The 15,335-nt window shown below is 42.0% G+C and overlaps 2 protein-coding genes across 3 annotated transcripts; both read right to left on the bottom strand.

Moving 5' to 3' along the window:
• Positions 1 to 2,362: 2,362 nt before the first annotated feature.
• Positions 2,363 to 4,098, bottom strand: LOC125536649 (protein trichome birefringence-like 8). The gene is made up of 3 exons (XM_048699916.1): positions 3,672 to 4,098; positions 3,177 to 3,566; positions 2,363 to 3,087 (listed from the first exon to the last, which is right to left on the bottom strand). Exons 1-3 carry the CDS (start codon positions 4,001 to 4,003, stop codon positions 2,568 to 2,570), a joined length of 1,242 nt encoding a protein of 413 aa, XP_048555873.1. The 5' UTR covers positions 4,004 to 4,098; the 3' UTR covers positions 2,363 to 2,567.
• A 3,869-nt stretch (positions 4,099 to 7,967) lies between these two features.
• LOC125542714 lies at positions 7,968 to 15,247 on the bottom strand. 2 transcript variants are annotated; one of them, XM_048705879.1, is made up of 6 exons: positions 15,040 to 15,247; positions 14,166 to 14,261; positions 13,145 to 13,470; positions 12,949 to 13,059; positions 10,832 to 12,195; positions 7,968 to 10,326 (listed from the first exon to the last, which is right to left on the bottom strand). In XM_048705879.1, the coding sequence occupies exons 5-6, from the start codon at positions 10,903 to 10,905 to the stop codon at positions 8,418 to 8,420; spliced, it is 1,983 nt and encodes a 660-aa protein (XP_048561836.1). In that variant the 5' UTR covers positions 10,906 to 12,195; positions 12,949 to 13,059; positions 13,145 to 13,470; positions 14,166 to 14,261; positions 15,040 to 15,247; the 3' UTR covers positions 7,968 to 8,417. The 2 variants fall into 2 exon arrangements, with proteins under 2 accessions (XP_048561836.1, XP_048561840.1); XM_048705883.1 differs by having other exon boundaries at positions 10,832 to 11,292; positions 11,722 to 12,195; positions 12,949 to 13,470.
• Between the last annotated feature and the right edge of the window lie 88 nt (positions 15,248 to 15,335).

A 15,335-nucleotide genomic window follows, 5' to 3' on the forward strand; every position in this document is an offset into this window, starting at 1 on the left:
ACAGACTTACGCATATTGCGCACTCTGTGGTTCATCCGTCCCAAACTGCTTTCATGCCTGATCGAAACATCCTTGAAGGAGTTGTTGTCTTGCATGAAACGCTCCATGAAATCCACTCAAAAAAACTTGATGGCGTAGTTTTTAAAGTGGATTTTGAAAAAGCATATGATAAAGTTAAATGGCCTTTCCTTCAACAAGCTTTGCGTATGAAAGGTTTTGATCCGGCCTGGAGAAACCAGATTGATTCCTTTACGCAAAAAGGGAGTGTAGGGATTAAAATGAATGACGACATAGGTCACTATTTCCAAACACACAAGGGGCTAAGGCAAGGAGACCCGATGTCACCGATCCTGTTTAATATAGTGGCTGATATGCTCACTATCTTAATAGGTCGAGCAAAGGATGCAAGGCAGGTAGGTGGCCTGGTCCCACATCTAGTTGACGGAGGGATTTCAATTCTACAGTATGCTGATGATACAATCATCTTCATGGAGCACGACTTGGCGAAAGCAAGAAACATGAAGCTGCTGTTATGCTTATTTGAACAACTATCTGGCCTCAAAATTAACTTTCACAAGAGCGAATTGTTTTGCTTTGGAAGAGCAAAGGAGGACCAGGACACGTATAAACAATTGTTCGGATGTGAATTGGGTTCCTTACCGTTTACGTACTTAGGTATACCCATTCATCATCGTAAGCTGACTAACAGTGAGTGGAAATGCATCGAGGATCGCTTTGAAAAGAAACTGAGCTGTTGGAAAGGAAAGCTCATGTCATACGGAGGACGATTGATTCTGATTAATTCGGTCCTTACCAGTATGCATATGCTTCTCTTATCCTTTTTCCAGGTTCTGGTGGGAGTCAGGAAAAGGTTAGATTTTTACCGATCTCGGTTCTTTTGGCAGAATGACGACCTCAAACGAAAGTATAGGCTTGCTAAGTGGGATATAATATGTAGGCCGAAGGACCAAGGGGGTCTAGGCATTGAAAATTTGGAAGTTAAAAACATATGTCTCCTTAGCAAATGGCTATTTAAACTTTCGTCCGAGACGGAAGCTACTTGGGCTCAGATTTTGCGTAATAAGTATCTTTATGCTAAAACCCTGGCCCAGGTAAATGTGAGCCCTTCCGACTCACCTTTTTGGAAGGGTTTGATGAGAGTCAAACAACTTTTTTCAGCAAGTCAAAATTTATTGTCAGGAATGGAGCCACTACGAGATTTTGGCAGGATACGTGGCTTGGGGAGACTCCCCTTGCACTTCAATATCCTACCTTGTACAACATTGTGCGACGTAGAGAAGCCTACATTGCATCTGTTCTACAATCCACTCCCCTCAATATTAGTTTTCGGAGGACGCTAGTCGGAAATCGTTGGGAGGCTTGGCTCCACCTTGTTAGACGTTTAATGGAGGTTCGGCTGACCCAGCAACCAGATCAGCTGCATTGGAAACTTACTAAGAACGGTGCGTTCTCGGTTAAGTCCATGTATCTGGATGTCATTAACTCTAGCGTTGTCCCTTCCTCGATTCACGTTTGGAGAGTAAAGGTTCCCTTACGCATCAAAGTGTTTATGTGGTTTGTGCATAAACAAGTCATTTTGACTAAGGATAACCTGGCAAAACGCAACTGGATGGGCTCATCTAGGTGTAGCTTTTGCGATCATAACGAAAACATCAAACACCTCTTCCTCGATTGTCCGTTGGCTAAGATTCTGTGGCGGTCGATTCATATTGCGTTTAATATTAATCAGCCCACCTCTATCAACATGTTATTTGGACCATGGCTTGATGGGGTTGATTCCGATACTGCAAGACACATTCGTGTTGGCGTTTGTGCTTTACTTTGGGCAGTATGGAACTGCAGAAATGATTTAGTATTTAACAGATCAACAAACATTCACTTTTTGCAGGTTATCTTCAGGGCCACGGCATTCATCCGTATGTGGTCGCTACTCACTCCGACGGAGGCCAGGGAGCGTTTGGTTACTGCGTCTACTCGATGGGAGATGGTAGCGCGGGCTATTTTCAACCGGTTTGGATGGCGGTCATGTAATAGGATAGGCATGTAGTGCTCCTATTGTGTTTGCCAGCCGGTTGTGGCTTAGGATTTCAGCTCTTTCGAGCTTTTGCTTTTTTCGCACCTCGATACTTGGAGACTTTGTTACTGATTTTTTTTTTAATAATATGAGCCGTATGCATCTTTCTGATGCAGAGGCTGGGGTAAACCCCCTTTTCGAAAAAAAAATCTAAGCTCCGAGACTTGTTGAATTCTGGTAGGAACTACCGTTTCTTATGTTGGATATTCTCTTTACACATAATCCAACATAAATATGGTCACTAATTCAGCACTCGTCACCCAATTAAACTCACTTAATCTCGATGGAGGTCTGATATGCCTATGTGGTATAACTATATAAAAGTTCAAAACAAATAGACTTGTATAAACTACTACAACCTAAGTATTTAGATGACACAATAAATTTAAATTAACTATGACTAGGACTGGTCCGATCTTGCCTTCCAAACAATATACCTGCACACACAACCACATATATAGCATGCATCTACCTATCTTTTAATTGACCTAATGTCAAATCCCATGGACACGAGGTGCCCGTACATCATCTGGTTCCACGTGTCCGGCACACCCGGTAAGCACCAGTGGCTGCAATCCTCTGGCGCATCCGATGGCGTCTCGGGCTCCCGGTGCCTCGACGGGTGCCCGTCCCCCCTCATGCCCGTCATGTACGTTATGTTCAAGAAAACCGCATCTTTGTTCATTCCATGCCGTCTCCTCATGCGTTGTGCCGCACTTGAGATCATTGTGTTGATCCACAAGTGCTCATGCCAGTCACTCTCACTGGTAATCAACGTTAGCGGATCCCATTGTTCCACGCAGGAGCCACCTGTGTCCCATGTCTCGTTGCCGTAGTGCGATGGAGAATAGCTCCTAAAGAAGATGTAGCTACTCTTGGAGAGTCGTGCATTGGTTAGTGCCCAATCTTTCACCGTCTGGAGAGACCGCCGGAATGCTTCCTTAATGTTTGTTGTCATGTTGAACCGGTCGCCCACCGTGAAATAGTTTCCACTGCGACCGTGGATTGCAACTCTAGTCAAATAATTAATCATTGTCATAACAATGTAAATATGTAGTGAAATAGCTAGCTAATTACATACGATTTGATGGTCTTGTGTAGGTTCCACCAGTGGCCCGTGTTGAGGATGAGCACGTCAGCGCCAGCCCAGCGGGCAGCATGCCACGGTAGTGCGTCAAGTCGGATGGCCCTCTTGATGGCGCCATCGCTCGCCGGAGGGAGGCGATCAACCATGACGAGCATTGGTGCGCGGTAGTACTCCACGGAGAGGTTGTAGTCCGCAAAGACCATGGATAGATAGCCTTTGTGCCGGCTCAGAGGCTTCCCGAACTGCTCATATATCCTCGAACCGGCCGGCGTGGAGGCGGCGAGCATGCACAACATGGACTCCCACTGGTTGCGGCCAATGGAGTCACCGACGAACACGATCCGGCCGTTCCGGCTCCTCTCCAGCATATCCGTCGCATTGAACCTATAGAACATGATCACATTTCCTTAGAATTCATGGTGGCAGAGACAAGACAAGATCATTTGTTCTACAATATAGATATGTCAACAACAATGGTTACCGACGTACTTAGGGAGGTGGCAGCTGCCGCGGCGAGGTTGCCAACGCCAGTGGCGGAAGGAGGAGTCATTCCGCCCATTTTGCATGCAGCGGAAGCCGGGGTCGAGGAACGGGCAGTCCTCCCCGTATGGCATAGCATCAGTGGAGCGGCTCCTCACCCATTTCCCATCAGAGTAATCGCAGCCACAGGTGGCGGCGTCCTTGGTGCAAGCCGTAGCGCGGCCACCGCCGGCATCGCTAATCAGGCGCCGAGCCCGGAAGAAGGGCGCCTGCGTGACGACGACGGAGAGCGCGAAGAGGATGAGCAAAATGGAGGGGACTGGAACATCTCTAGCACGCATGGGGTGGGTCTATGGCTATAGGTGGGTAGTAATTGATGGGCTAAGAGGAGAAGGAGGAGCTGAGAAGTAAGAGTGGGTGGTGCTAATGCCACGCCAAGAGCACATGCAAACCTCTCCTTGCCTGCTGTCCAGCTCTGGTTTGAATATTTCTAGCAAAATAATTAGTTACATTTACATATGACAATAAGAAAAGTGCTTGGGGCTACATCCATCATCTTGTTGTGACTGCCTTTCCATCCCCTGGACGGATAGTATGTTCTTATATCCAATCATTGCATGAAAGTTGCATGATCTTTGGTTTCGGAATTATTATTTTTCATCTTCTTTATAGAATGTTCAGTTGTGAACTTGTGATCTTTCCTTACGCAAGTGTGCCTATGCAACTCGATTGTAATCTTAGGAATTTTCTTGTTCAATAAGATGTGCAAGCAACTTGAACACGCGGCTTTTCATTATTACTATTGTGATGGACCCCTCCGTCTATTATTGAGATGGCCCGATAAGATCATCAACTGTAGGTGTAAGACTTAATGCCCACAATAAGTGCTGCAAGTGAAAAAGATGGCTTTACCAGTCCAACATAGATCGAAGATCTTCAACAAACATAACTCGATAATTTCATTAACATTGGCTTATATCCGGAGACAACGCCACTGGAATTGAAGCTCCTAAGTATTACCCCGTCCTTCAGGTTCACCAAGCCTGCACACATTTTGAACTTTGATCATCAATTAGAGCAATAAGTGTTATGTACCATAAAAGTTATACAATTGAAAACTTTTTAAATGCAATCCAATGACTTGTGTCGTTAGGATATAGTTCAAGAAAAACATTCCAATTCTAACGTAAAAATGTCCATTTGATTTAACGAAAATGTCCACCTTATGCTAGAAAATATGCATGTTGTCCAAGAAAAATGCGCCAACCATTGAATTAAAAGTGGTTTTCTAGGGTCATAACACTAGCCACTAGCTCAAAAAAAAACGTTCCAAGTATTCAAAACACAACCAAAAGCGTTGTAAAAACTGTTCATGAATGTTGGTAAACAAATAAAACATCCATGAAAACATAAAGAAATGTGAGTTAAGAAACAATCAGACCAAAAAATTGGAAAAAAGTAACACGTCGGAAAGTACATATAGGTGAAAAGGGAAGAAAAGAACTAAAAAGGGAATAGGAGACAAAAAAGAAATAAGTAAATATAAATCAAACCAAAAATGAGAAAAAAAGAACACAAGTACTTCCTCTGTAAACCAAAAATGAGATTTAAGTATAAGACGACGTTTCAGATCAGTAAAGGGAGTATAACTGAAGAAAAAAGTAAAAGGAACAAAATAACCAAATAGGGAGATGAAAAATACAAGGAAAAAACAAGGTGTGCAACCCATGACTTTTCATGAGAACTGTGATGAACCTCTTCACCTATTATTGGGCCCACCTGACAAAGATCAGTTGCGGGCGCGCATCGTCATAGTGCCCATAATAAGCACGGTACTAGTGAAAAAAGACGGCATGAGCAGTCAAACATAGATCAATGATCGATCTTAAACAAACATAGTTCGATTTTCCTATGAACATGGACTTATATCTCAAACATAACCACCACCGGAACTGCAACTCCTAATTATAGCCCCCATCACTCCGGGTTCACAAGGTTCGCACGCGTTTTGAATTTCGATCATCAATAATGCCAGTAAGAGTTATGTACCATAAGAATAATGCAATTGAAAAACTTTTTCAAATGCAATCCAACGACATATGCCGTTAGAATATAGTTTGATATTCCAATTATAATATGAACTTTTTATCAACTCAAACCATTGAATTAAAAGTGCCCATCTAGAATCAAAAAGCATGCTACTACCTCAAGAAAATGTTATTCAAAATACAACCTAGAGTGTTATAGATTTTTTCATCGATGTTGGTAAACAAATAAAACACAATGAAAAAACAAATAAAAAATTAGCGGAACATATGAAGAAATGTAAGCCAAGAAATAATTAGACCAATAATAAATAAATAAACCACTCAACATAAAAAAGTACATATAGGTGAAAAGGAAAATAAAAAAAGAAAAGAAACAAAAAATAAAATAGAAGACGAAAAAGAAACAAGTGAATATAAATCAAACCAAAAATGAGAAAAAAGAATACTACCACATCATCAACTCTAACTAAATAAAAAAAGAAAAATAGAAACCAAAATAGGGAGATGCTAAACAAATAAGAAACCATATAAGTAGAAAGAAAAAACATGGTGCACACACGACTTAAACACACCACTTTTAATAAGTAATTTCATGAACCCCTCTTTGTCTCTTATTGAGCCGGCCCGATGAGGATCGGCTGTACTGGTGTAGGGCGTCGACTCTTGATGCCCATGCTAAGCCGTATCAGTGAGAAGGATGGCCAGAGCAGTCAATTTCCTTTTTCTTTTTGACGCAAAACAGTAGGAACTTCCTGCTGCGCAAATATGAAATTTCCATACAAGAGTATGTACATATATGTACAGCATAGAGAAAAATGAAACAGAATAAGGAAACGATTCACTGAAACGCCCATGCCCAGGCCGATAAGGAGATATACTTCTTTCTCTTGGCACTAAAGATGAGCAGTTTCAGTTCTTCCTTGAACTTCTTTCTACATCTGCAGAAGCTAGGTTGAACTCCTTCAAAGACGAAATCATTCCCTGTCGCCCCGATTATGGCTCGTGAGATGAGCATGAACAACTCTAGGAAGAATGGCACTGAAATCAGAGGAATTAGATGGCGATAGAGAAATTAGAGGAAGCTAGATGCACATGTTCGTAGCATTTTGGATGCATGACACACCACTAATCCAATGACAAAGTTGCGACATCGCTAATAAAGTAATAAGATGGGTGGAGGACGAGAATTGTGTTTGGATATGCATGAGCCAGCAGCATTTGATTTAAATCATGGCTGGAAGTTCTCAAAAAGACTTTCTTTTTCTTTAAGCTTGGTAACAAGGTGTTTCTCTTTTGCTGTCTAATTACCTATTGGCAATGGATAAAAAACATAAACTGAGAACATGATCGCTGACATTTATAACATTGGCTATTAATTATTAATATACAAAAACTCCAACTAAAAAATATACAAAAACAGGCAATATTATTCCTAGCACTATAATTTATATATTTTGTCAGGTATATTCTCATTCACATTAATTGTCAAGATTGTACATATTGAAAAGCATGTTAAAATTTTAAAATGACATGTAACAATACATAGAAAATCTAGCCGAACAAATGCACAAGGCTCACTACTAGTTGTAGATAAAGAGCTGATCCCCCAGCCTATATATAGACACGTAATAATACCAACTGCACATGCATATAATTTAAGAAACGCACCTAATTTTTAACCCCCATGGCCCCAGGTTGCATTACCAAAATAAAGGAACAGCGGTTCAGTACATGCGAAAAGTAAAGCTTCATCCAAACAGAAGCTGTGCGCTCAGCTGCCGCGAGGCATAAAACAACGCTTCAATATAACAATAGAAACATTAGCTAATTTATGTAACAGATTTTTTTGTACTTTGATTTACATACCTGCTGCGTTGAGGTTGGGGAGGGTAGCTGTGCTGGACACGATCCTCCAGCATCCTCATGTTGGTCAAACAATATATACGATTGATTAGAGAAATAATTAATGGAACTGATACCAAAGCCCGTAGGGCATGGCAGGTCTCTGCTGGCTTCCTGCTTGCAATCCGAGGCGATGAGATGCTTAGCCTCGTTTCCTCTATATGTGAGAAGCTCTCATGATTTTTGAAGGACATATAGCAGTGCATTTTATAGCACTTTCCTGAATTATCCTCATTTTCACACCTAAACAGATGATGATATGCAATGATCATGATGCACATTACAACCCCTAGTTACTACTCCCTCCGTCCCATAATATAAGAGCGTTTTTGACACTACACTAGCGTAAAAAACGCTCTTATATTACGGGACGGAGGGAGTAATTACTAAACTGAGGATGTTACAGTAGAACCTCTGCCAGTTCCCATAAAAAAAAAAGACAATCCCCAAGTTCTCAGACCACACACGAGGTATCAACCACCATATGCAGCAACCTCCAGTATACTCACATATGTCACTTAGAAAGGTTTGGCCATTAATTAGCTGTACAATTTGTTGCTGATGGTTAGAAAATCACAACCATAAGAAAGTAACTTTGCAGATGAACCCAATAGTTGTGTTTTTATGTTACATCACTCATCAGCAGGGGCGGATCCAGCCCAGCGGTCCGCCTCGGGCCCCCTATGTACACTGTGCTACAATATACAAAGGATTTGGGCCTCACACCCCGGGCCCCCTATGTATACTGTGGTATAATATACAAAGGATTTGGGCCTCACGCCCCGGGCCTCGCCCCCATCCGTCACTACTCATCGGGATCAGCCAGTTGTAATATGGGAAACATGATCATCTTGGCATGAGTGAGGAACTCCCCTCCAGCGCTCAGCTGCTTGGCATGGAACCCATGATCACAGTTGACTGCGATGTAGCAGAGCATTTCCATCCATACTGTTATGATCATCTCCCACTGATCAGCAGCTGCTACCTCACCGTTGAGCAGAAAAGCCACATCAGTAGCTAGACTAGCTAGACGGTCAACTGAACCTTCAAAGTCAGAATCGTCTCTGTGGAATCTCGGGAGGAGGTCCCTCTTATCATAGTTGGCATCTTTGCAAAATGCGCCAATCCACTTTATACATTCTTCGAAAAATAAACACCCGTCAGCATCAACCATCAAGTTGCACTTGTAGACCAGGTGCATGATGTAATTGGACACGTGTTGACTGCAGGTTCTAAGCTTAGAGGGCGTCTCGTCCCGCACTAGGCATATGTCTGTCACAAGGTGCCAAAGAAAGGCACTTGATACAAGATCCCTATCTTTGAAGATGCCTCGGACTTTCTGTTTAGCTGCACCAAACCCAGAGGAGGAAGAAGGAATATAAGCTGCCCACTCGGCAGTGAAGCTGCTGAAGTACAACTTCCAGTGATTGTCACACAGCTTATCAAGGAACACCTTCTTTACCTCTGGGGAGATGGCAACATGTTTGGTTGTGTGGTGGTATTGCTTGATGCCGATACGCCACATCATCCGTTTCAGCCATCCATATTCCCTTGTTGCCTTCTCCTTTTGGATGATTTCATCAATAAAGTTATACTGCCACAGCTTACCTGACCACTCCAATCTGTTGCTTTTCGGTGCTGGGCGGAGGCGCTTGAGGATGCTAAGCACAATTCTTGGACTATGGCCTCCGCTTGGTCCTGTGCATACGTTGGATGGCGAATATGATGTCATGAGCCACATCAATATAGAGGATATCTCAAACGCCACTGCACCCACAAGCAATATGTAAGAGATGGCAACATCAGCTACTCTGTAGTAGTACTTCACAGCTTCTGATCGCCCCCTCTCTCCCTTATGATGAACAGCAAACAGAGCGAGAGCTGTAGAGTTTATGACAAGGATGGTGAGACGGTGCAACACACCATCGAGGCTTCCAAACTTGGTGTACAAGAAGTCATAGATCAATGAGAGCTGGGTCTCAGCCAACTTGTATGCCAAGTTAACTCCCCCGTCTGACTTGAGACGATCTCGTTCCTCCTGATGTAAACCAGTCCTGCGAAGCCGTTTACTAGTCCTGTTCACGAAATAGTTCATGCTATTATAAAACATGTCATGAGCCACATCCTCCATGTCAGAAGAGAACAATGACCAGATAGGAGCATGTGTGTCAAGCCTGGGCCCCAGGGTTCTTTTCTGCCCACACAACGGACCCCAAGGCCTGCTTATAGGTCCCCATGAGCCGGCTCTCCCAAGTATCCATATTCTCTCCATATATTTGGCTGTCCCAGAGATGAAGCTTAGCACCATGGGAGCCACAAGTTGCTTGTCCCCTTGCCATTGCTTGCCCACGACGTAGATGGCCAGTGCCACCTGGGTGGTGAGGTTCAGAAGGTGCCTCTTCCACAGGGCACAGTCCTCCATGGAGAAGGCTGTGATGGTGTCCTGCCCTCCGAGGTGGAGCAGCATGAACGGTGCCCAGAAGAGCACCAGTGAGTCGTCGCCTCCAACACGTGTGAGGCGGCCGAGGATGAAGACCGCCACCGTGTCTGCAGACAGGTAGGCGAGCCACAACAGAAGGCTGAGCACGCGGGAGCGATGGCGCTTCCGGAACCCCGCGAAGAGGAGGAGGAAGACTTGCAGGGAGAAGCTCACAAGCACCAAGCACTGGATCTCCCACTCATTCCAGAGCTGCTGGATGCTCGCTACTGTCAGTCTGCCAAGAAGCTAAAATACTTTAACTTGCTCCAAAAAGAAGCATCTTTAACAAAAATAAATTATGTTGATACACTGTATTTAATTTTTGAGACCGTCCATTTAGTGAGAAATTATTTTGCAATCGTCCAGCTTTTCTGTGATGTTTCAGTTCTTACGCACAAATTAGCGCTTGGGTTTATTCATATTGCATGCTACATAATTGAAGATAAACAACTCCCCCAGACTCTACAGATACGTCATTTACTGAAAATACCAGATGCGCACGTATGAAATGCACCTAGTTTCCGAAGCCCCATGGCCCCGTTTCATTACCGGAATATTGGAAAGGGAGGTTCAGTAGTAGTACATGTGAAGAGTAAAGCAGAAAGAAAAGAAAATCCAAGCAGTAGCAACACACCACATTCAGCAGCACCCAGACACCAAAAAGGGGGTTCAATATAGTTTAAAAAAATGTACATAACCTAATTATTACACTAGTTTTGTCTATACTTCGAATTACGTACCTGTTGTGTTGAGCTCTGGGAGGGTAGCCATACTGGACATAGATAGAGTGTTGATGATCCTTCAACATCCTCATGTTGCTCAAACAGAGGAACGCTCAGAACAGGGCCATATATATGAGGGCACACCTAGAGGATTGCATTAAACTAATGGAAATGATCCCAAAGCCAGTAGGGTGTGCAAGGTCTCTGCTAGCTTTTCTTTGCTTGCAGTTGGAAACGATGCAAGATGCTTATACTCTAGAGTGTTTTTGTCTTTCTTTTGCTTGCAGTTTGAGACAATGCAACATTCTTCTTGTCAATTGCCGGAAAACATAACAGGTTCTCATACTCCAGGCTCTTCACTTTTCTTGGAGTTGAAAACAAATTGAAGAGGATAAATTTCAGAACCTGAATGGAGATGCTGTCTCGGCAAAAAATTTAACGTGACATGGTAGCGTCAATTGTTTAGCCTACAAAAAGAGCTAAGCAGAAAGGAAAAAACATGGTCTCTCAGCATCCAATCCTCATGAGGAGATTTTGAATTTGCGTGCAATAACTACCACTTGAGTTTATTTTTATTTTATTATAGATAATTGAAGATAAAGAACTCCCCCGGAGTCTACAGATATATTATTTACAAAAAATACCAGAAGCATGTGCAAATACCAGAAAAATATGTGCATATAACTTGAGAAATGCAAGTAGTTCTTTTTTCATACGAAGCCCCAGGTTTTCTTACCAAAATAATGAAAGGGCGGTTCAGTACATGCAAAAGGTAAAGCAGAAAGAAGAAAAATATCCAGAGAGTAACAACACGCCGCATTAGCTGCCAGGAACCAAATAGTGATGCAATCTAATTTAAAAATCACCTAATTTGCACAATACTTCTGTCTATACGTTGAATCACGTACCTGCTGTGTTGGGCTTCAGGAGGGGAAAAGTGCTGCAGATAGACTCGAACTAAGGACTATGATGATCCTTTCGCATCCTCATGTTGGTCAAACACAGCTCAAACTAGCTCGATTGAGTGGGGAGAATGGATTGATTAGACAAATATAGTAGATAGGGATATCATAAATTACTGTGCGTGTCTGATCTGTTTATAGTACTCATATTTCAAATCAGTATAGATAGGGCCATATATATGAGGGCACAACAATCTGGAGGATTGCAGCAAAATAATGGAATTGATCCCTGCTGTCTTTGCTTCCCTTTGCTTGCAGTTGGAGACGGCGCAAGATTCTACAGTCTAGAGTCTTTGCTTTGCTTGAAGGTTGAGACAATGCAACATCCTTCTAGTCAACTGACGAGAAAAGAACAGATTCAGATAGTCTAGGGTGTTTGCTTGGCTTGGACATGGAGACGAAATGAAGAGGCTGAATCAACTGCAGGGCATGTGTGTTCAATCAGCAACACATAAGAGCATGTTAAATAAACCACACACAAGAACACTATGAAATTACCTATGTCATGAACAAAAAAATATGTTGAGAAGAACATGATCACCAACGTTTATAACATTGGCTATCAAACATTATAATATACAAAATTAGGCAATATTCTTCACCATTTTGATTCCTAGCACTGTGATTTATATATTTTTTCAGGTATATTCTCATGTAAATGAGTGGTCAAAATTGTACAACCACCGTTCCAAATTAGTTGACTCAGATTTTTCTAGATACGGATGTATCTGGACACGTTTTGGATACATCCGTATGTAGACAAATCTGAGTCAACTAATTCGGGGCGGAGGGAGTATATATTTAAGAGGATGTTAAATTTGTTAAATGACATGCAACGATACATAGAAACTCTAGTCGCGCAAATGCACATCACACTACTAGTTGTAGATAAAGAGCTCTGATCCCCCAGCCTCTATATAGATACGTAATAATACCAGATGCACATGCATATAATTTAAGAAATGCACCTAATTTTTTAATCCATATAGCCCCATAGCCCCAGGTTGCATTACCAAAATAACAGAACAGCGGCTCAGTACATGCGAAGAGTAAAGCTTCATCCAAACAGCAGCAAGCATTCAGCTGCCGCAAGGCCCAAAATAACGGTTCAATGTAATAATAAAAATATTACCTAATTTATACAATAGTTTTGTTTATCTTTGACTTGTGTACCTGCTGTGTTGAGCTTTGGGGACGGTAGCTGTGCTGGAGATGATCCCCCAGCATCCTCATGTTGGCCAAACAGAGGAACACTCAAACACTATGGATAGATTAGAAAAATACCTGAGGGCGAGATGATCAGTATGCATATGTGACTTGTTTATAGTACTCATATGTCAGTATAAATAGGGCGTGCATGAGGGAACACCTGTAGATTGCAGCAACATAATGGAATTGATCCCAAAGCCTGCAGGGCATGGCAGGTCTCTGCTGGCTTCCCTTTGCTTTCCTTCGCTTTGCTTGCAATTGGAGGCGATGAGATGCTTACTTCCATAGTCTAGAGTCTTTGCTTTGCTTGCAGTTGGAGACGGTGCACACGATTCTTTTAGTGAATTGCCAAAAAGAAGAACAGTATCTCATTGTCGTGTGGCTGCTCACCTTTGTTTTCCTTTTTCCATCCATTTGGCCCGAAACTTGATTTTTCATTTGCCTTCTATTTTCTTCCAAGGATCTAAGTTTAAACACATCCTTCAACTGGCAATAAACACCAGAACAGTGTGGTCAGCACTAAAATTAGTGTTAAATGGTGGGTTCTGTTGTGCATTTCATTACCTCATTGGGAGAGAAAAGAATCTACTACATTCAGAAAAAAAAACAAGCAGTCATCAGATTGAGCACTCTAACTGCAGATAGCTAATGAACACTTACGCAGCTAACTGTGTGATAGAGTCTATAGCAACAGCCCACATGTCTGAAATGCAGAATATCCCTGAAGTATAACAGACCTTCTTGCCAAAAGCAAAGGAACTGAATCATATGACACCATTTTAAAGCAAGCAGAAGCACAGCGAGAAAAGGCGTGCCATCAAATCTCAGAAGTTTGCAAAGAAGCAATGTAAAAAAAAACAGCCACATCATCAAATGCATATACCGTGGACAAACAAATGCCAGCCTACAATTATTATCAGTCACTCTAGCCAGCATTGCTAATTTGGTCCTAAACATCACTTGCTAGCAGATAGGCAATTCAACCTTTCTGTGGGAACCATAGCTAATTTGTTGAAACAGAAAACAGTAAACCTAGCGTACACATCACAGTTGCCTCATGGCTTCCATGCACATAATGTATGACATATCAAACGATGGCTTGAATAGTCAGAGATCCAAGTGCGTTGAAATTACCACTTTTCTAATTATAAACACATGAGCATTCCAAATTCCTTGCATACCTATTGTATCAGATCGTGACCAGCAACCGGATCAGACCACCACTCAACTCCAGCACGAAGGTACAACCACTAGTGTTGGCCACCATCACCATGGCCCTGAAGGGCAATATTTTAACCAGATGTGAAAGGTTTCTTAGGATAACTTATAGAGAAGAATAACAGTATGAGCACAACTTATAATGCATGTACGAAAATGAGCATTAGGGCCTACGGGGCAGTTTGGCACTGCCAAGCTTTACTGTGGAACCTATTTAAATATATTTCTAAGATGGGGTTACAAATTAGTGAGTATGAATAGAAGGAAAAGAAAGCATAAAAGATGAACATGGAAGTCAATGCTCTATAGCAAGATGCCTTTCCATGTGCCTTGATATGTCATTTTAATTTGAAATCACTTGTAAATCTTTTGCCAAATGCTGAGAACGGGCTCACATGATTATTTTCTACATCACGTGATTTGAAGGGTGCATGTAAGTTAAATCCAAAGAGAAGGCCTGAAATTCAGAGGTATTGTGATGCAACATGTACCAAAATGGAAGGATTCACCAATAAGAATCCATGATCATTTACACTACTTTTTGTTTTGTCACTTGAAGATATGCAAACAGGAAAGATGTTACATCGTGGAAATCACGAAGTTCTACAATTAACAATAGTCCAGGATAGCAATTGAACTCGGTTTACAAACAAAAACTAGCTCAAAGTATCAGATGAAGTTTCATTAATTTCATTTAATCAAATCAACGGAACATGTTGAGTTAGATAAAATTAGCATCCCACTACTTAGTTCTGCACCATTAAACAGAAGAACACTGTAACGTGAGCTGTATTTTGAGAACTAAAAAAATGCAATACAAACTTTGTGAAGCCATACCTCACGACAGCCTGGATGTGGGCAAATATAATCCTTTGTCCATTGTCCTGTGTGAATAAGATGACGCACCTTCAAATTTCTACAGAAAAAAATTCACCATGTGTGCCACAACATGATACCTTTCCATGTTGAGTTCCTTGGCGCAGGCAGTCGGTATAAATCACCACTTGAATAAGCAGAAACGGAAACATCTACTCCCTCCGTTCCAAAATAGATGACCCAACTTTGTACCAAGTTAGTATAAAGTTGAGTCATCTATTTTGGAACGGAGGGAGTAGCTACTTTATCACCATCCA

The sequence above is a fragment of the Triticum urartu genome, chromosome 1 (assembly GCF_003073215.2).
Source record: "Triticum urartu cultivar G1812 chromosome 1, Tu2.1, whole genome shotgun sequence".
Taxonomy (NCBI): domain Eukaryota; kingdom Viridiplantae; phylum Streptophyta; class Magnoliopsida; order Poales; family Poaceae; genus Triticum; species Triticum urartu.

Bases quoted from the DNA above. Each gene is read 5' to 3' on its own strand.
- LOC125536649 (XM_048699916.1), bottom strand. From the start codon at position 4,003: ATGCGTGCTAGAGATGTTCCAGTCCCCTCCATTTTGCTCATCCTCTTC. The intron at 3,567-3,671 runs GTACGTCGGTAA...CATGTTCTATAG, and splicing joins GGCAGCTGCCACCTCCCTAA to GTTCAATGCGACGGATATGC. The intron at 3,088-3,176 runs GTATGTAATTAG...CCACGGTCGCAG, and splicing joins CTACACAAGACCATCAAATC to TGGAAACTATTTCACGGTGG.
- LOC125542714 (XM_048705879.1), bottom strand. From the start codon at position 10,905: ATGAGGATGTTGAAGGATCATCAACACTCTATCTATGTCCAGTATGGC. The intron at 10,327-10,831 runs GTACGTAATTCG...GCTTCTTGGCAG, and splicing joins CCCAGAGCTCAACACAACAG to ACTGACAGTAGCGAGCATCC.